Source organism: Mastigoproctus giganteus, chromosome 1 (genome assembly GCF_048544385.1).
Source record: "Mastigoproctus giganteus isolate SK-2022 chromosome 1, ASM4854438v1, whole genome shotgun sequence".
Lineage (NCBI taxonomy): Eukaryota > Metazoa > Arthropoda > Arachnida > Uropygi > Thelyphonidae > Mastigoproctus > Mastigoproctus giganteus.
In genome coordinates, this window is record NC_143575.1 from 70,911,929 (window position 1) to 70,934,371 (window position 22,443).

The window sequence follows — 22,443 nt, forward strand, 5'->3', positions numbered from 1 at the left end:
AAAATATTTAATGCTACAGTACTAGTATCACGTGTGTAGTTGAAGTACATGACATGATACGCTCTTAAGAACGCTCACAAAAATTACAATTTACAAAAAAAAAAAAAAAAAAAACTGAGAAATTAGAACTAATCGCATTATTTACCTTCCCATCACCATGTTCAATGTTGTCGCTAAAATTGTTGAAGTATTAGTTCGAGTATCTGTGTCTACTTTCATTCTTTCATCGCTAGTCACCAACACGGTTTTATTCCTAAAAATCCACTCTCCAATTTCACCGTATTTATCTACTTTATACATACCAACCTTGATAAAAGTAAACGGATTTTGTCTTCCTTATATATCGATATATCATTTGATTCTGCTCATCTCGATATTCCCCTATTTTCTACTCCTACTTATGGTATACGTTTCTCTTCAGTGAATTAGTTTCAACATCTGCTTAGTAATGTCATTCATCTGTTGCCATCGAAGATGAAGCTTCAATTCCTTTTATATTTCACAAGTTCGTCTTCTAAGTTCTCATTTGTTTATGCTATAGCTAAACGATTTGTCGTTTCTATTCGAGAACGTCAGCATTGAGTGGCAATTGTTGGCCAATGACCTGAAGTTTTACAAAGTTATTAATTCATTCTCTGACAGCGCAGAGCGTCGATCTTCCGTGGCTTCTCTCAAATGAAGATAAATGAGATGAATGCAATATATTTTAATGCAATGATAGACGTTTATCTTTTGTACAACAGTGGGGAAAAAGTCCAAGAAAACAGAATGTTACTTTAATGTTGGAAAAAACTGTTATAACTGGGAATACACACAGCTGTGTTTATCATATTGAGCCCTGGTGCAACCTTTATTTATCGATCCTCATATTAATTTTACTCTTTTTCTTTTGTGCCCCCTGAGCTCAGGACCATTGTGCAGCTGCATTATCCGCGCCATAAAATGATACGTCACTGACACAAAACTCGTGGCAAAAAATTTTCTTTTCATAGTTCACAATGTGATGTATATTCTCAAGCATCCTTTTTGGTCACTATAGCAACTAGGTAGAGTTTTACAATCAAGTTTTTTACAATTTATCGCGGTCTCACCTAATTATAGCTTAATTGCAATTTGTTTCTTGTATACGACCGAATTACCACCGTTGTTGTCATAGTTAGTGATCGGGAGCAGTCACATCTCATTAAAAAAAACTTAAAAAGACTTATGCATTAAATATTTTTGGCATCACCCCACCCTAAAAGCAGTGCCACAGTTTTCTTTCTTATTCCGCCAATGAAATACGAAGAATTAATTAAAACTTGTTAATAATGTCTTTTCCTTTTAACTGAAAATATCAACCTCCATCTGGTATTTCTCTTTTATGTGATTTAAATTAAAATTTCACCGAGTTATCAGGCTCCAGCGACAAACGCCGTATCTTTAGTGATATTGCTTCTTTAGCAATATTACTGACGACAAAACTAGCGTAATATAGTAAAGATGCTATATCATCCTTCTTCGAACTGTTGCATTGATAATTTCCTTATACAGTGCCAGATCGAGCTTACTTAATGCCCTCTTTAACTTTCTCTCAGGTAGAATTCAGGGCAATGATTCCATGAAGTTAGGTGTTTTTTTTTTTTTTTTTTGCGCTGAAATTATTACCCAGTTATATACTTAAAACTTAGAGAATTCTTTGATCTTTACTAAAGAAGCAACAGAAAATTCCGTAAAGCTTTGCACTTTCTCGAACACTTCGTCTCCAATAAATAATTGCTCTTGACATTCCAAAGGTATTTGTTTAGGTAGCGTAAAAGATTTCTCTTAACTCCCCCTCCCTTCACCACGTTATTGGGAATGGAAGAATAGCCTTGTTAATTTGAAGCCTTCTGAAGTCCAGTCCTATTTTATTTGTCTCAAAAGAAAATTAACCTATGCTAACTTTTAAAAATAATGAGATATGTAAATAAGATCCCATTTCTCTCCTTAGAAAAATTACTTAAAAAGGTAATTTTAATAATAGGAGAAATAGGAGAAATTTAAAAATAGGAGAAACCTAGCTGCCTGAGAAAAAAGTGTAATGTCCGCAGCTCGAAAATTATTTGATGATAAAAATATTTAAAATGATAAAAATTCTAATTTCTTCCAACAGAGTATTGAGCTCGCATTTCGAGTGGTATCCCTAAGGCTCATTCAAAATGCTGGACTTCAAATGGTTAATAAGTGTGTTTTTTTTTTTTTTTTTTTTTTTTTTTTCTGCACTAATTTCTTCCACCTGCTGCCACACAGACATTCCATTCCGTTCATAATTCTTTCAGATCTGTTAAAGCAGAGACAGTAACCGGCCAACTATTCTTTCACGGCAATGGATTAAACACTTTTCGGGGGGAATTACTTTTTCCGGATAAAAATACGTGATTCTATACATGCACTGCTTGCACAAAATGTAGTTTTTTTGTTTTTTTTTAACGAGAACTTTGAAATACATTGTAAGCAGATGTCTCTGTGTTAGCTCTTGACATTGCATTGTATCTTAGATATAGTAGAGTTGTACCTCCATGAGAATTGAACTCAGTCAAGGTCACCACCAAATTCAGTCTATTTTAGAAGTAAAGGGGTTATGGGATGATAAAATGAAATAGCGTGTAGAATCCATTTTCTGATCTTATTTAGACCCTGGTCTATAATGTATATATAATATCTGCATTCGCCCTCTTTTTTCCTAGTTCAATAATCCCCTCCCCACTTCTTAATAGACTATGTACCCGTGACCTTGAGTTCATTATCGTAGCGGCAGAACTATAATTTTGGTGAACACTATATTCTGTGCATCTAAGACGCCACTTAGATTGGGCGCAAAAAAGGTTGCAAAAACCCTTTCTATTTTTCGAATAGAATTATTATCATTATATATATCAGATTGCGGATTCAGATTTGTTCAAATATCTTAAATTCAAATCGTTTCTTGTGATACTTATAACTTTCATTAGTGATCTTGTAGATCTTCAGCCAAAATTTTCTAAATAGAACCTTTTTAAGTTCTATTAAGCTAAGGAATCATTTGCAAGTTGCTCGCTGCCTTCCTTCTGGCCGGTGATTCTATAGGACTGGGGGGAGGGTGTATTAAAAAGTTTGCCTTTTTCAAAATTTACTTTAAACATCAGCCGGGTAAACCAAATTGAAACAAAACCTTTTCTGATTTTGAGGGTTCATAGCTCTACCGGAAATTGCACTATTAGTAACCAGAATTTTTGAAAGCCCTCAGTATTTGGTTTGATTACTTGGATTAACGTAAACAACTTAAAACCGTTCAACCTCAGTATACATGCCTGCTATTTGTATGTGTTCTAAGACAGATTTATTACTGCGGGATGAAAAACAGAATAGATTCTGGGAAACGCTACAGCTACATCATTGCCCCTTACAAACATATCTTTTAAGTTCTTCGTTATCAACAAGATTCAAAATCGTCTTTTCCAAAATGGTGGCGAATGACATCAATTCAACCACAGAGCCCCTCCCATCCCCTTCATCTTTCTTAGAGATATGTTAGTTTGTGAATATCACGATATCTTCACTTTTCTCAGACGAATTGAAAAGTTCTGAATCGATTTTAAAAGAACTGTTTTGGAGTGGGGTTATAAAAACTCAGAAAAATTTCTGATAATCCAAGTTTTCAGTTTCAGAAGTTTCATTAAATTTTTCAGAGCTCCACGAAATTGTAACTTAAGCACAGCTGGTTTCGCTTGCAAAATAAACCAAACGGAACAGCAAGTCCAATGCAGCTTTAAGTATAATCAAAGGAATCGGCTGCCTGACTTCCAGCTATTGTACTTAAAAGTTCAAGATCCACGGATGCCTTGTGCTAATTATCCAATTAGTGGCTATCAAAAGCTATAACTATCACTGATTAATACTGTTATTTTGAATTTATTAAGCCTGGAAATTAGACCTTTCTTTAAAAAGTCTAATTTCCTTTTCTACATAACTGTATGATTTGGATGCACATTAGATTTTTTCTCGTTTCCATTTTCAATATATCCTTCACGAAATTTATTAGTACCAAAACATTGCGGAAAAAATAGAAAAAATGTCTCTCTGGGAATGTTTGTTTTCCACCGAAGCCTATGTAATCAGTTTAGAAATATTTGCGTTATAATCAGTTCAGAAATTGTGTATTCTACTAACTTATATTGTCCATTCTTTAATAAATGCTGCAATCTAATTGTTTTACGAGGCGAATTTCGTTTTCTGAATTCGTCGTGCAGGGGGCAGGAGGTTTATTACCACGATATCCCCTAGAATTGCTTTACTTAGGCTGCTTAGGGAAAAATATATAAAAATTGATAAGATATAAACCTGACTCGATAGGGCTGGTTTATATTTTACCGATCTTAAATTTAATATTGTTTAACCAATTGTTTGGTTTTATAATGCCGTGTGAGAAGAAATTGGAGTTCCCTTCACACGGTATGACTTCGCATACATTGGCATTGTCTATTGCAGGGGTGGCCAACGAGTCGATCGCGGATTTTAATTTCGGTCGATCACGACGAATTTTAAATATACAGTCATCCCTCGATTTGTGCACCTTGTGCAATGAAATTTTTGAAATGGTAGATCGCATCAGATATTAAGTTGGCCACTCCTGATCTATTGAAACTTTTGAACGCCTTCTGGCTATGTCTTCCAAGCGCCTCAGAGCTATAAGGGAAAGGCCGGTGGTTCATTGTTGATCCAAAGATCAGATTATTGTAGTGCTTCTTAACCAGTGGTTCGGCCCCAAGGAAAGGGGGAATAAAAAAGAGAATTAAACTCCTCATTACCAGTAAGTGGATCGCAGACTTTGATTCTGTGTAAAAAGAAGGTCTTCAAGTAAAAGGTTGAGATTTACTGAGTTACTGGTGTCATTGTTTTTTACTAATATGGATCTTGAAAAGTTGTATAGGCTGCTGATGTGAGGATGCTTTATAGTAAGATGACAAAATGATATTTTATTAAATACATATAATGTAAATTACAACGATTACGTCTGTACAATATATACAATAAATGATCACGTAATATTAGAATAACCCGGATATTGGATCATTTCTATTGTTCACAGAATTTTGACATTATGAGGCCTGTAAGACCTAGCATCTATCAGGTAAGTCTTAAAACAGGAATGGGCTTTTGCAGCTATTTACAGGCATTGGAGATATATCATGGACTTAGACACATAAGCAATGGTCACACACAGCGCTAGCTAAACAATATAGCATTTGGCCTAGATTAGCTTCTCATTTCTAATATACGTCAGAGGAGAAATACTAACAAGTTCCTTTAGATGAGTGTATTGCATCTACCTCCTGGAAATTTATTAGTAAACTGGAACTGTGGTACTTCATGCTGTTGAGATTGGCCATATGTAAATTATCCCTACGTCTGAAGTTTAAAGCGCACCGTTATTGCTTCGTTTCGTGGATACTACTCGTTGGCAAAGTTCATGTTGGTCATGCGTTTGGAAAATAAACAGGTGTTAATTTTCAATTCGCCATACCTTCACATCGAACAAACCCGCATCATTCTCTGTTGTCATATATGCGTAAAGAAATCGCGGTATTATGTAAAGAGGGAATCCAAAATAACATCCGAAGTCAAAAGTCAGCCATGCTGTCCATTATCAGTCTTTAGATATTGATTAATACCTTGCACCGATTTGATTACGAATCTTTAGAACATTTCTGGAATTCACAAGTGAAGATGCCGAATTTATATGTCCCTGAGAACAGAAATAATCTTTAGGGCCTGCTAAAGATAGTAAAAAAAGAACTCGAGACAAACTACTCTCAGGCATCTCGTTCCTGGATCTTGTACACTACTGCAGTCACTTTTCCTAATCTTTTGTTTGCAACAATAAAAGCAGGAGAGTTTAGTAAAAATTCCAATTAAAAATGACTGAGCAACAGGGATTGGAAAACTTGGATTCTTTTTTCTTCTTTCTTTTTTTAATACGGAACACTTCTCGTCATGGAGAAGAACTGAGTATGACACGCTTCGTGACATTTTCACTGACTTACGGGCCTGAACTACAGCAGTTCACGCCTATAAGTGTGCATATTCAGGTTCTTTTTGTTGTTTTCTGCTTCTCAAATGCATAAAACCCAAGGATGGGTTTTTCTAATAGTGTTCTTGTCCTTTCAGGCATCACGCCCTCTCTATATCACTTTTGTATGGCTGAAAAAGGTTAGGCCGCGGGGCTTCCACCGTTGTTTGAACCGGACAGGAGAGGTTACTCTGGATAGGTAAGGAACTGCCGTTAGCTGACAAAGGGGGAACTCCAAGACCCACTCCGACACTCGGAAAACCAAACAGGTGACATCTACAAGAATCGGCAACCGATGCGTTCGGTACTGAAGAAGGCGTCGAGCCGGGCACGGGGCATGCGGTGAAATGGCCACTCACAAGCGGCGAGACTGCAGCTCCGTTGCCGTTCAACGACGGAGGAGAGACGGACGCGCCGCCGTGACTTGCACCAGTCGGTAGAGGAACTTCGCTGTTGCCGGGAGGGGGTGGCCTCAAGTAGGACGGCGCCAGGAGCGAAGACTGCGGTCTCACGGGCAGAGAATATGGGTGGTAGCGACTGAGCGAGGACAAAGCACTGTAGTACCCGAAAGATAATGTGCTGGCGGGAAGAGGATAGGAATAACCCCCGACTCCGGCAGCAGCAGCGGCATTCAACATATATGCAGCAAAATGGGGATCGGCGTAAGGCCAAGCGAGAGCCATTCGTTGTCTCTTGTCTTTCATTCGTCGGTTCTGAAACCACACCTAAAAATAAATAAAAAATGTAAATCAGTCCTGTGAAACCTCGGTGTAATAGTGATAAAAGAACTATTAGATAAATATGCATGCATACTCACACGCACACACATAGAGCGGAAATAGCACACACTCTAAGCACACTCACGTTAGACTGCCTACTACTACTAAGAATGAACGCGTAATAACAGAGGACGAAACATCATAAACTTGACGGCAAATAGTTTTCCTTGGTGTTGACAGTCGGGGATTATGGTAATAGTGCTGCTACAGATGTTATTTCAGAGCAGGGTTATTTCACTAGGGCCGCAGCATGGTCGCAGTTAACATAAGGCTGGTAAGGCGTGGCATATAGTTTTCGCGAAGTATTGAACTCGCGTCCTACTGAGACCACAGAATCTAACCCGATGCCACGCCGCTAGTAAAAGATACTGGCTGACTGACCTTGAGCCCCCAGTATGTCTTTTGTGTTATGATGAAAGAATGTTTTACTTTGTTTAGAATCAGCATGAACACTGACTGTCTGCCAATAGAGAATATAAGAATTTCTTATATTATGTTGTATGGGCTAAATTAATAGCATTAAATTTATCAGTTAATTATATTGATTAAGCTTTTCAGATTCTGTGGACCTCTTCACAGATACACTTTCTTAAGGCATACAATGCGACATCACGTGGAAAATATTTTATTAATTTGAATTATAATTATCTAAAGTTATATGTAAGAAAGAATCTTTGTTAAGAATACTGTTATATTCAAAGTTCTTATTAATAATAGCTAACATATAATTCTCGAGAATTACATGTTTTAAATTATTGAAGTTTACCTTTTTAATAGAAATTTCGTCATGTTTTCAGATTATCAAGATAAAATGTTGAAACAATGTATTTGAGAGGTACTCTAGAGAATTGGCCCCTTCGTAAAAAAAAAGATCACAAATATCTTAGTTGCAACTGATTTTCTACTAATCTGAACAAAGTTATTACTTTGCAGTAAGTTACCGTGTTGTTTCAAATTTCACATGGTTACGTTATGAATGGAAATGTATATTTTTATTTAAGCATAAGGTGGGAAGTGCTTTATATATAAATGTAAAAGGCGCTTCCCATAAATATTTGCGTGCGCGCAAACAAATGACGGAACAGCTGATCAAAAATATCGACTTTATCCAGTTCTTAGATAAAGTTAAATTAATAGTAAAGTTAAGCATCAGTCAATAATTTTGGCACAGAATTTTATTCTTAAATTTTCTACTTCAAAGATACCTTTTGTGTACAGGCAAGGCAGAATTTACCACGATACAGGTTTCGGGGACCAAAGGTCTCAAGGGGAGGAGGGTCGTAGACCAACAGTTACCGTAAAGAATGAAGTTTTTTAGTTTTTGGTATTTTATGCACTATTACCTAAATCCGATCTTTGGTATGAGAATAAATTTTGAGCCCTTTTACTTGTTTTTGTTTTTAATAAATGGAAAGTGAACTTGTGAAATCACCTTATCTTTATAATTCCTCCTTGACATTATTAACTTTGCGTTAACAGTCCGATATAGTAGATGTAAGGGAGTGCCGAGTTATACTGAGGATGTTTCAGTTCAACCAGCCATGTTGTTTCAAGATGGCCACCAATTATTTTTTTAAAAAATAAATAAATCGTGTTTGTAGTTTGATACAAATGCGATTTACAGCACTTGGACAGGTGGGGAAATTTTAAGTTTATTCTGATACAATGGTTTTATTTTAATGCGCCTTCTTGAAATTTTAGATTGTGGTAGACCCGTTACCAACATGCTAAAAGAAGCGAAAAGTAGGTTCCATTAGTTTTACTTCACACTTCTTGTTACGAAAAAAAATTTTTTTCCGAACGAGGAATTTTATTTCCAAATTAAAGGCAACTAATATGTTCTAACTGCGCTTTGGTTATTGAGAAATTTAGCTCGACGGTTGGCTTATGGCGCTTACATATTTCGAAACCCTATGAAAATTAACAAATCACTTGATATAAGAAGGTTTTTTTGACTTTCTTGGAAATGTAAGGGATAGGTAAAACTAGTTCCAATCATACAGCTGTTTTGTCAACCATGATCATACTCATGAAAGGATTTTTTTCTCCCCCTCCTTCATGAAATAAATGTTATTCTGGTTCATCTGTATTTACACATTAATTAGAAGCTGAAAATAAGTTACTGTGTGAGCGAACTATTTTTAATATACTGTACTTTAAAATATATCAGCTTTAATTTGTATCGTCTTTTGAAGAAGACTTTAATTAGAGTTGATTTTTTCGATTCTATGCTTATTAAGACTTCTTATATTCGCAGACATTTTTTGGCGGCTAAGAAAATGCAACGCTTCCTATTCAGAATTGAGATCCATCTCTGTCCGTAAACACACTATTCTTTTTTCCTGACTTCCTTCAGGTTTTAATGATAGAAAATTATCTAAAAAAAAATCATTTATGACAAGCTGTAAAATAGCTATCAGGATGCCTTTGGGAATTCTTCCAACCCCGCATTTTCTTTGGATAGTATCAACCTACTGCGCAAGTGGATCCTACTGTGGCAGAGGATTAACTCTTTAAGTGTCAAATGGGAGAAACTTACACTTAAAGTATAGCTGGATTATGTATGATAACTTATATTCAGCTAATAGATTCGGTTTGTCTGTTTTGTGGACAAAGCTGTTCGAAAACTTCGAAAGAGGGCTTCATTTCAAATGAGGTAACTAACACGACCAAGACTTGAAAATACATTTTGAAGTTCTACCATTATTGACAGATAAATCACTACGATAGGAATCGAACCTACCATTATTGACAGATAAATCGCTGATGATAGGAATCGAACGTAGACGTTTCCAAGTAGTATGGCCGCATGGCCTCAGATGGTTTCCCGATTTTCAGAAGACCATCTGATTTTTATTATCAGATGACGCTGATAATGAAACTCAACTATATTATTTAAACAGACTTTACAAGCTGTAATATAAATCTCTGAATCTCATTGCACATAAATCAGAATGTTATTTATCTCCCCATCCCTGTTTTTTCGATTTTTAACTTAATGTATACTTTAAAAGAAAGTTTCTGTTGCCCGTCACTGTAAATGTTTCACATAAAAAAAAAGCAGTAGATAGGCTCAATGTTTTCTTTATGAATAAAAAAATATTCTCAGAGAAATTCTATCAGTTGTTATTGAGTAGGCGCAATACAAGTGGTTGAATTTAAAAAAAAAATTTTTAATATCAATAAATAAGTAAGCATCAGTCGGTTCCCAATTATTTCAATGAACCTTAGATAGCTGGAAGGTTTCGGAGGCATCTAATGCTTTCAGTTGCTTATTTCGTTAAGGAAAAAGACGTTACCCTTCTGCAAATTTAAAAATGATAGATTTCCCGTTAATAAGATGGGCGCAATTCATTTTCCAGTGCCGTTAGTAGAGCAAGAAAAGCAATCACGCAGAAATTGGTTAATGTTAAAGATGAGGTGGATTAATGGACACTGTGTCAACTGAAGACCGATTTCAGATTCGAGAAACTTCCCGTAAATAGATTTAAAGAGGTGAAGAATGTTTGTATGTAATGGTCCCTGTAAAAACTCAAAGAAGCCCATTGGCGTGTTGTTGGTGACAGGAGCAAATTTTTGTGAAAAGCAGAACGGGATTATGTGAGATGTTAGTGTGCCGGGGGTTTAAAAAATAATTTAAGAAAAGCACCTGAAAACGATACAGCATTTTAGGTCTTATAGAACTAAAGGCTGAATATTTGAAGGACTATAAAATAAAGTAATTTACTTTTTCTTTTTCTCCTTCTTCAAAAATAGTTGCTCTGGGAATTCTCTTTACTGCTGTTTCTATCTAAACTAAAAGCGGTTGAGTTTGTTTTATGAAGTCCGGTAAGGCCGATGCATTATTCAGATACAGTCTCTGCCTACTGCTAGATATATATCGGAATAAACTCAACAAGAGTTTCATGTGAAACTAAAGATAGCAACTACAGCAATGAACTGAAGGCGCTAACTTTTTCACCTATCAAAGTTGTTAGTGGGGAGTTCTCGTCATCCTCCTCCTTCCCAATAAAACGGTGATGAACGTTAAGTAGTGCAGAATATGGATATTAGTCTTCTGCGAGCACTTTGTTCAGCAGTAGTAAAATTCACCTTGGTTGGCTAAACTAGTGGTGAGCAAACGTTTCTGCTCAGCAACTCAAAATAAGCTTTTTGTGTGTGTGTCGTGATTCCCCAGATAATTTAGCACATTTCTCTGGAAATCTCAGCTTGCAGTTTATTGGCGTTGTAGTTGTACATGGGAATATGTAATTATTTAAGATAGAAAACCATTTGAATTGACTTTACTATGTTAATGAAGGTTTTCAAAAAACCAATATAAATTTTGATATTATTTAGAGATAAATCAAAGTAATGATTTAGAGAGTATTTATTTATATGGATGTAATTAAAATTTCTATTTTTTGTCCGTAATTTTTTTTATTTTTTTTATTTTTATTTTGTGTGCGCACTGCTTTTTCTAGAAGGGTTTATAGAGAATTTCAAAAAATCTTTTTTTGGTGGTGGGGGGGGAATAATAATTACGGAAGGAAAAAAGGATTTATAAAATTACGAAGGGAAAAATGCCACCCAAGTGTATTAGCAGAATTAGTGCTCATAACTAGATCGCCCGTAATTTACCTTCACGGTTCATTTTGTACACTTACAATATAAAAATGTTGAGATTTAATATATAGTGCTTTTTATTTATTATTTTAAATGAACTTTTATGAACCTTTTTGAAATATTAAAACAATAATTTAGTGCTTATAAGGTAAATAACGGTGGTTCACTAAATACAACGTAATATTTTATATAAAAAATTCAGTAAAAGCGCCACAAGAAATTGGAGAATTTCACAATAGTTTTGACACATTATCGTTGATTGGAATGAATAGTTTCGATACCATCAAGACAACGGCACGTTGAACTTCTGTGTACAGCAAATGCCAATCTGAGTAGGAATAAGTTCAGCAGTGAGAAATCAGTATTTTTATTTTGATGAAACCCCAAGATAGATTCCAAAATGTTAACCAAATAACTAGTTTCCTGACTAGGTGATGCACTCAGAAATTTTGTTTGGGGGTTAGGGGTGGGGGGAACGACTCGTCCATTCTACATTAGTAGCTTTTACAAGCGTCAGCACGTGACAATATACAAAGGGTACTAGGAAAGTTTTGCAATATGATGCAACAATGAATCACAGGAAGCTGCCTGTTGCTGCATGTTGAGACATGTTCATACGTGCATAGTAGCCGCCGCGCCAAGTCGATGGACTCAGTTATTCATTAGTAGTGAGAGTGTAAAGTGCTTGCGATGGCATCGTGGTCACGAAATGAGATAAGGACAGTTTTGCGGTATAATTTCGTGCGTGGTTTAACCATAGACCAGTGCTTAGAAGAAATGACTCTTGCACTAGATGATGATTGTCCACATCGTACAACGATATTCAGGTGGTATAGAGAATTCCAAAGGGGAAATTTCACTCTGGAGGATTCTGAGAGGCCGGGAAGGCCACGAACGTCAGTTACGGAGGAAAACGTTACTGCTGTGAGGAAAATGCTTGACGAAAACAGGCGAGTGACCTACCAACAGATAGAGGATACTTTGGCCCTAAATGCACCAGCAAATCGTTCGATTCTGCAAGATCCTTTGCACGTGAAGAAACTTTGTTCTCTCTGGGTGCCACATCAACTGACTGAAGAGCAGATGACACGACGTGTGACTTGGTGCCGGGAGATGTTAAAAAAGTTTGATAAGGGACAATCTCGGTATGTGAACAACATCGTGACAGGTGACGAGACTTGGCTGTACTATTACGATCTGCCGACCAAGGCTCAAAACAAAGTTTGGGTCTTTGATGATGACGACACACCCGTAATTGTCAGAAAATCCCGATCTGTAAAGAAGAAAATGATAGCTGTATTTTTCAAATCGAGTGGAATTGTGGAACGTGTCGTTTTGGACACGCAGAAGACAGTCACAGCTAAGTGGTATACTGAACAATGCCTGCCTAAAGTCATTGGATCTATGAAGAACCTGCGGCCAAAGTCAAGAATGGACACCTGGTACCTCCATCACGATAATGCTGCAGCTCACCGCGCCAAAGCCTGCACCGAATATTTGAACACAACAGGACTGAAACTTCTCGAGCACCCTCCCTACAGTCCAGACCTTGCTCCCTGCGACTTTGTACTGTTCCCGCATGTGAAAATGAAGCTAAAAGGGAGGCGGTTTTCCAGTGATGAGGACCTTCTACGGGCTTGGGACAACGAGTGTGCTTTACTCCCTAGTGAAACTTGGCAGAACTGGTTTAAAGATTGGTTTCGGAGGATGGAGAGGTGTATTGAATGTAGAGGAAATTACTTTGAAAAAATTAAATAAACAAACAAAGCTGTATTGCAAAACTTTCCTAGTACCCTTTGTATATAAATAAACGTAGTGTATAACTGTTTGTGTTATGCAATTTTGATTTACTGCTAACATCCCACATTATGCCTTTCACACAACACCCTAAGTAAAAAAGTCTGTTCAACATATTAGTGCATTATGTTATGAGCCCAGTTAGAAGGGGCGATACGACCGAAACCTAGGAACAAGGTACAGATAAATGTTTGCACCTTCTTGGCTCTCTTTCAACTAGCACCGTAGTTATAATCTCTGTTCTCTCACACCATTCAGGTAGGGCTTGTGTCCGAATTCCGACGAGAGGAACTTTTATGAGCTTTTTTTTTTTTTTTTTTTTTGTTTTTTTGTTTTTTTTCACGTCGTGGCTAAGCTATTCAGTTTCGGACAACAGTTGCATTGCCCTTCCTTCCCGAAAACTCCGGTTTTTCATCCCACAAACCGATCATAGAATACACACAAGTTACAGGCACGATATACTGACCTCCGAATGCCCTAGACGAAGAAAACAGCATCTATTCAGCTAAAGATTAAAGGGCGTAATATTCAATCTTCTCACAGAAATGATTAGCTAGGATTCTGGTCCAATTCCAGAATTCCCATAATTGTGGATGCATTTCAAATTTAGCTCATCCAAAATTAGCTCGAATATAATTTAATTTTACTTGAGACGTATAGACAATGAATTGTGAACATTACTAATATCTTTACAAAACGAGGTCACCTGGAACATATGCTCGTACAATTTACCTCTTAACCAACGTAACGGATCGTTAGTATTTTCCAATGTGTAGACGCTGAGAATATTTTCCAGTGAAATATTTTAGAGACGAGGCTAAATTTTAAGCCTTGTAAATAAACAAAATCACACATAAAAAAAAAAGGAATAAAAAAGGATGCCAAAGTCGAATTGGGAGAGGTCAAAGGAAGAACAAAACAAAAGATAACACTTTCCCTATTAACGTCTAGAAAATTTACGGTGAAAAGGCCCTTGCTGGGCGCTTCTGTGTGTTATAATTAGTGAGATCATAAAGACTGATTGTAAAGACAGCAATCGTTAAAGAAAAAGGGTTAACAAGTTTTTCACGTTTACGAGAAAACTCTTACCTTTATTGTACTCTCGGGGAGATTAAGGGCGGCTGCGAGTTCGCACCGTCGTGGCCGTGACACGTAATTTTCCCTGCAAAATTCCTTCTCCAGTCTGCCTAACTGTTCGCGGGTGAATGCCGTTCGGTACCGACGGATCGTGTTCACATCTTGAGCAGCATCTATAAGGAAGACAAAACAAGCTATCACTTGATGATGCACTCAGATTTCCCAGAAAGCAAAAAAAAAAAAAATAAATAAATAAATAAATAATAAAAATAAATAAATATATATATATATGTATATATATACACGCACAATAAAGGTGCGGCAATAAAGTTCCCGGACTGATACAATAAAAAGAACAGACAGTTAAGTAGCTCGAAAATGGTTTTATTTTTATTCAAAGTAATCACCAGCTGATCGAACTTATTACACTGCCAAAAGTTTCTGAAAAGAGTCAGCGAAGGCATCCAAAGAGATGATGTTCAATTCGACAGTTACGTTTTTCTTTATGTTCGCAACATCCTGAAAAAATCTTTTTACCTTTGAGGGCAGTTTTCACTTTGGGAAAGAGGAAGAAGTTCGATGGTGATAAATCGGCAGAGTTGGGTGGATGGTTATCTGTAAAGTGCCATGTTTCGTCAAATGTTTTCACAACAAGCGTGGAATGGGCGAGGGTATTTTCGTGCAAAAGAAGCAGCTGCCTTTGTCTCTAAATTGAGGTTGCCATCGTCCTTGTAGAACCTGTACATAGTACGCAGCATTGACTCTGTACACTTCAGGTACAAATTCCTTGTGAACCACACCCTGTTTGTTGAAAAACATGATCAGCATCGTTCTGATCCTGGACTTATGTAAACGAAAATTTTTGGGCCTTGGTGATGATTTTGAAATCCACTGCGTGATCTGACGCTTCGTAATACAGTAGAATGAATTAGGATTGCCTTGACAAGCCTGGACGAAGTCTTCGCATCATGACACTCTTCGTTGCTTTTGCTCATCCATGCGGCACAAATTTTTCATAGACTTTCCTTTTCCCTAAATCTTCATGTTTAATCAGATGAATTGTCTCTTTATTCATATTCAATTTATCAGTCATCATTCTGAACGTCAAAGGACGATCTCTTGCCACAATTTCTCGAACATTTGCAACTCTGCCCTCGTTTTAAGAGGCAGACGGACGCCGACTTCTTGGGTCATTTGCGAACAGCCTCGCGTCCAGCTTTGAACCGCTTATACCATTCAAACGTACTGGTAAGACTTTTTAACGTTTCATCACCGTAAACAATTTTTAACCTTTCATACCTTTCTTGTACATTTTTCGGTTTAAAGCAAAATTTTACATAATTTACTATTCGTTCGTTGCTTCGTTGCAAATTCGTGATATGGGACGTTAACGCTACTAACGAAACTGGTTGTTGTTTGCAATCTGCCAGCGTACTGGACAATCTTTATATCACCCTCTTTATAGAGGATATTTTAACTACAAAATACCACTTCCATTTATTTCCAAACTCATGGAACATGACCGCAACAGCACCAGTGCGAAACTTTATTGCCACACCTGGTGTATATATATATATATATATATATATATATATTCAGTTTCAAAACGAAGATTAACCTCATTACAACTGTCCAGTGTAATCAACTAGACAAATTAGCACTGCAGTTATTTGACAGGATAAAAAGTATGTATCTTAATTACCTTAGTAACAGCTGCATGTATTTTCTCTTTCTGTCATGAAAAACATCTGCTTGTAAAGGTCTTTTTTTCTTGGCAACAGTTGCATATCAGTTCTTTCGGTCGCAATATTTTTAGCATATAGTATCTAGTTCAAAATAGTATAACTTGATATCCTGTGTTTTGACAGAAATTTAAAACATATGCGCGAATATATAACTTTTACACAATACGAAGATTTTTTTCGTATTGTATAAAAGTGGTTACAAAATGGTTACAAAATATAAATTGCCTTCATTGTAGCTTAATTTTCGTATTTTAAATTAGGTTTGGTTTTTTTTTAGGAGCAATAGCAACTAAGGCCATATTTCTCCAGGGATAGGCGGTGGTCATTCCTGACCTTTCCGCATCCTCCGTATTTGGTGGTGACGGGCTCGAACCCCGGTCTAATCAAGAAGCGTGTGCTACGCACTGCTGCTCCTGGCTACGGAGGCGCCGCAATTTAAATTAGGCTACCAGTGTTTAGAAAAGGGGAAAAGCGTGTTAACACACTGTATGCATGGTTTGGTTGCCTGCATGCGTATATACTGTACGTGTGTGTGTGTGTGTGTGTGTGTGTGTGTGTGTGTGTGTGTGTGTGTGTGTGTGTGTGTGTGTGTGTGTGTGTTCCTGTCTTCGAACTCTTATTTCGACTGTTTATATTAACTAACCCAACTAAGCACAAGTTTAATTTTTGGTGGCATCACAATACAGCACTAGTTTCTAGTAGCTAGTCGTCTGCTTGTCTAGTGGCCACACTAAACAAGCCACCCGCTTTAAGGATCGAATATCCTATCGCTAATGTTTCCTAATGGGTTCCATTGGGAGTGGACATATCCCGCTTTCAGGGAGACTTGAAGTGATGCTACACAGAACTCTGTCCGCCTCTTGTCTAATTCAGAAAGAAAAAGGAACAAAAAAAAGGAGATGACTATCTACACAAGTTGGGAAATAATTAGAAAAGGTTGGAAGAGTGGGCAGAATCCAACAAATTCAAGTGCATCAACTCTTTCCGTTAACTGACTGTTTATAAATACTTTTTTTTTTTTTTTTTGCTTAAAACAAAAATTATACACTCCGATGTTTGTATGATGTAATAAGAGGCGTGAGAAGAATCATTTAACTCTCAGTCGCGTTTAATACAGGACCTATTCTTCTTTACAGAAAAATGTTTTACTGTAGATAACGTCTAGACTCTATAATGTGACTTCCGAAGAAATAGCAGAATTTTTGCATGTGAAGCCTCCCTCAAACAAGACAAAGCCTCGAGAAACTGTTATACAATTACTACAAGCTGACCGTAATCGAATAGTCAAGCGCAGGAGTGCAGTAATACACGCGTTTGAGTAACTATAGTTCGAGTCAAGTGACTGCTAAATACGGTTAATGATTGTATTATCAATTGTTAGTTGTAAATTCTTCTGATCTACGTGGTCGGGCCAGTGTATAAACAGAATATTCATTAATTGATAAGAGCCTGCTCATTGAACTGATCAATGATATTAATAACCGTGTTCATGCTGGTAATCATGTATGTTCTGTTGTTTATAGTCCACTAAGCCACTTCAGGCATACTCCTCATTAATACTTCTATTCTCCAGTATTCTGTTTTCCTTAAAGAAAATTCTTCCAAGATTCTACATGAATTGAAGATTTGGCTTATAAATATCTCCGGGCAAGCTTACCAGAGAACCCACCTACCAGGGAGAAATCTTTCTGGTAGCTGGGTTATTATATTATAATATTCTTCATATATAATTATAACTATTATAATTATAATAGTTCAAAGTGTTCATTGAACGAACGCTATTTCTCCCCATCCAAGATACTCACTCCAAAAGCATTTTCATGCATTAAAAGCATGGTAAAGCATGTTCATGCATTATCGTTATGGCAAAACCTTAGGAGTGGGTGGATGAAGCGTTCGTTCAATGAACGCTTTATCCACCATTCCATATAGCATGAAATAAGGTACACAGTGATAACGTGGGAAGCACATTCCTCTTAATCTCGTATTTGTCGTTGATTAAACCCCATTTTATTTACTTGCTATGTCTATCCTATTATGCAATGCAGTGACGGAATGGCTGTAGTGGTCCCAGCGGCTCCCAACAATTTTTGACCCCATCTGCAAACGCTTTTAGCCCGGAGACGGTTGTCGCCTAGTCACCCGCATTAAACCGCCCCTAGCTATGCGACGTCTTCCTTATAGTATAATCGATCACGTAAGAAATACAAGGTGACACACAATGCAGCTTACATTTCTTAAATGATCGGTTATGCTATCACTTTTAAATGTAGAAGTGTCTATTCTTCGTGTTTTTTGGCTGTTAATTTAATTTTTTAATTTTTATTTTATTGTTCAGATTTTCACTTTCGTTTCGAGACTTTACCAATAGTCCTAACTTAGTATGTATTCTCCTTAAGTTTCCTACAATTAAAAAGGATAATTACAGCCTGATTCCTCAAGAAAGCAGTACGTTTCTGCAGTGCAAAGAGCACACCCCTTCGTTATGGCTAAATTTGCACTAAGGGAAAATATAACTACTAACTTCCGATAAACGATGTTTTCAGCAGCCCCCGTGAGCTGCTGAAACCATTCATTCAGAAACGTGCACTGTAAATTTTGAAAGCCGTATATCCACCCTGCAAGAAGAAAATTCTCACTTTTATCTTTTAGATTATCTCCACAGGAAGGGTGAGCTCCTTTGAATGGATATGTTAAGGTTTATTCTAAACAAGTGTTCCCTTGCAGGACATCTGAAGACGACTATGACAGCGGAGAGGTGTGGGTTATTTGACAGGGGCTGACATCCCACTTTGCCAGTGCGTCAACTCATACACTGTGCAGGACGGCTGGCGCGTGGCGTCCGCAGGACTGGTATCCTACTGTGCCTACGAATCACGTGACTGGAGATATATGAATTCACTTTCTTTTCCTCTACATAGGTGCGCAAAATTCAGAATATCTCCGTACACGAGTTTCATTGGGAATTTGGTCAAAACCAAGGAAAAAGCTCACACAAGCAATTCCGCTTTATCACACTGTTAGGCGTTTAATAGCATTTATTTATGCAGCATCTTTAGACCTCGTAGAGATTTCCTAAAAGCGCAGAATTTCAAAAACGAGTTGTCAGTTTTAAATTGAGAATTTGGTCAACAAAATTTCAAATATCTCTTATTCAGCGATTTCACTTTCAGTTGCTAGTTATTTCACTTACGACAAACCACAACGATGCTTAAAGTAATGTCTAAAATACACTTACAATTCTCGATCTGCTCTTGTTAAAATAAAATTTGGTAATAGTTTGACTTGAACTTGACAATTTATATTTTAAACCTAATTATCAAACAAGAGCTCTTAATTGCTGTGATTAATTTACGTGAATCAAAGAATACAATACTGTTCTTGTAAGTTCCACCTTGCAAACTCCTCTAATCATCTATGACCTTCCTGGAGTATGAACAGAAAAGCTTATACTGTACTATATATTCATAATGTGATTGCAGTGAGGAATTTATAAATTCTACGTTGTATACCAACCACATAATTTCGATTTTTTAAGTTCTTTTTAATTTTATGTGCACTGAAACGCTAATTCAAGCAAGGAGATCTTATTCAGGGCATAGCACATTTCACAGCACTATTTTGAATTCGGGATGTTTGATTTCTTCACACCCGATGCTTTTTTTTTTTTTTTCATCTCTAAAGTTTCGTCTTAATGGTATTGTGAAGTGCCAAATAAATCAAAAACATGGAATATTTTATATGAAGAAGGAAATCAAGCTTATTATGACTAGTAAGGTGCATCTCGAAACTGGTTTTGATTTCGCTTCCCTCAAAAACAAATAGCCAAAGCCAGAAGATTAAGAAATTCTGCTGTACACAGAATTTGTCTGTTTTGAATATTTTACACTCGTAAAATTACCTTCTTGATTCGATGCACTGATTTACTAAATGTGGTTAGCTGTGAACTACAAGATGTAATACCTTATTAGACTGCATTTACACACGAGGCACCGAAGTGAATTCACCAGTGCATACTGCCCCAACCAACTAATAAAACTAAAGGTCCTTTGCACCTCTTTATTTATTTATTATTATTATTTTTATAATTATATTTTATACGTATTATGAACTGTCTATTTAAATTTAAAAATTTAAATTTAAAAAAAAAAAAAAATATATATATATATATATATATATGATCTTGATTGCGATTTTTGTATTGAACATTCTCTATTATTGTTTCGATAACGGTACGGTAATATCTCCTTTGATTTCGTAAAATATTTTGTGTTGTTGTAGGGTTTTAGGAGCATCAGCGATTAAAGCCATGTTGCTCTGCGTTTGTAAATTGCGTGTTCTGAGGTCGATTTTCTGTTTGGTGGACGAAAAACTGGGGGAAAACCATGTTACCCTCGCCTGAGGCCGACTAACTCGGCCACGTTGTGAGAAAGGCCCATAAAAATTCCTCCTGTCATTGGCGAGTCTCGAACTCAGATCTTTTCTAGCCGATGTGGGGAGGACGGCAATTCTACCAACTGTGCTACCACGAGAGCAAACATTTTGTGATGGACCCACATCGTCTGTGCTAGTGATTCCCTGCCAATAATCCTTTTTTTTTTTTTTTTAAATCAGAAAGACAGATTGAATCGAAGTGCATTGTTGTCTAATCGTAATGACTTTGCACAATTTATAAATAATTCATTTTGCATTTTAATTAATTTTTATTAGATATTCTCCTCTAAATAAGACATACACTTTTGCGTAAGCTGATGGTGTATTAACGTGCTTAGTACATTTTAATTTATTTAGTAATTAAAATGCTGATAAGTAGACAAAAAGTTAACGTTTAACATTATCTTTTTAATGTTTTCTGTTTCTTGGGTAATGCCTTGGCATTCCTCCCCACGCCATATCTTTAACTGCTACTGGTAAGGAATTTAACTGTCTATTGACCTCTAGTGACTGCTAAGCACAATACATTATTCAGCGAAGCAGCAGCGAAAAATATATAAATTAATCCTATTGTTTTGCTATCAACCTTAACCTACACGAAAAGAAAAAATAATAATAATAACTGAAATGTCTCATTAAAACTATTAGAGCTGCCTTTTCTTTCCTCAAGAATTCAAAAGTAATCAACTGTGATTTATTACTTCCTCGGGGAATTATGACAGCGGCCTATTCATGGCTATGCGTTGCATTTTTACTACGCGATTCGATGCTTAAAGGTGCGCAGAGGGAACATTTAAAGTATAGGGGACGACTAAATGTATATTTGAAAGATGGGGAGGAGGAAATATTAATATATTCAGGATAGGCTTTAGACAAGCAACCAAAGTTTTATTTGGGTTAATCCAAGTAACAAAGAAGACTTTTCGCTGTAAATGCAACAAATCATTCACCTTTTGGAAATTTTTGCAGGGGAAATTTCGAAAGGAAGAATCCCAGGTGAAAGTAATCCATCATGAGCACACCTTTCTTATTTTTGGCTAAAGTTTGTCATTTACAGTTGATCGGTAATATCATAGAATGAAATAGTCAAGCCGAACTTTATTTTGGGATTTATGAATTCCAAAATAAAGCTCATGAATTGGTAATATTGTTAGTGTCTTATACGTTTTTCATTAGTTCCTATGGAATTTTTGTAAATGTATAAGATATTAACAATCATCAACAATTTGCTGGATTTAGGTAGGCTGGGACCTTGGGGAAATAGCGATTGTATTGTTCCTTGGGGCCCTGGAGAAACTGCACCATTATACCGTCGAAAATCTGGCCTAGACCTCCAGTGACAGTAGTGGTTGCGTTACTTTTCACCTTTTCGTTCTGGACTGAGTTAACTGATCTCAGACGCGGGAAAGTGGGTATTTTCGTGAGGAATTCTGTTTTTTTTTTTTTTTTACCCAGTCCCTGAATAGACTCCGTATTCATGGGGGGGAAATGAAAAACACAAAAAAAAAAAAAAAAAAAAACAGTCCCCAACTAGTCTAGTCAGAGTGGAGACTTATGACCAATATCCCTTCCGTATAGAAGGATGTTTGTGGTTCTGCAGTGGTCCGGAAAACGCCGATGAAGAAGACAGATAATAGTGGAAATAAAACTTCGATTCGTTTTCATCGGAAAAAGCAGTAAGGCTCCAAGATGCTAATACTACTCTGTCAATTGTAACGGTAACCAGCAGATGCTGATGGATGTGGGGAGGGATTCCTTCTAATAGTATAAAAATAAGTTTTGCGGCAGCTTTCAATTCTTTATCTGCCAAAGGTCAGCAGAAAGAATGGGTAGCGAATCACATTACGAGTAAATTGGCTTTGACATTGGTATTATGGCAGGGTATTTAAAATCTTTTCAGAAATCTCAATTGATTGGCGTTTCCTATAATTACCTA

General features: G+C 36.6%; 1 protein-coding gene across 1 annotated transcript in view; it reads right to left on the bottom strand.

Annotated features, from left to right (window-relative positions):
• Positions 1 to 6,171: 6,171 nt before the first annotated feature.
• eve (homeobox protein even-skipped) overlaps positions 6,172 to 22,443 on the bottom strand; it is a 28,094-nt gene continuing 11,822 nt past the window's right edge. Inside the window, exons 2-3 of the mRNA XM_090376199.1 lie at positions 14,341 to 14,501; positions 6,172 to 6,795 (exon numbers count right to left, since the gene is read on the bottom strand). Coding sequence (XP_090232325.1) covers positions 6,172 to 6,795; positions 14,341 to 14,501 — 785 coding nt within the window. The remainder of the gene's footprint in view (positions 6,796 to 14,340; positions 14,502 to 22,443) is intronic.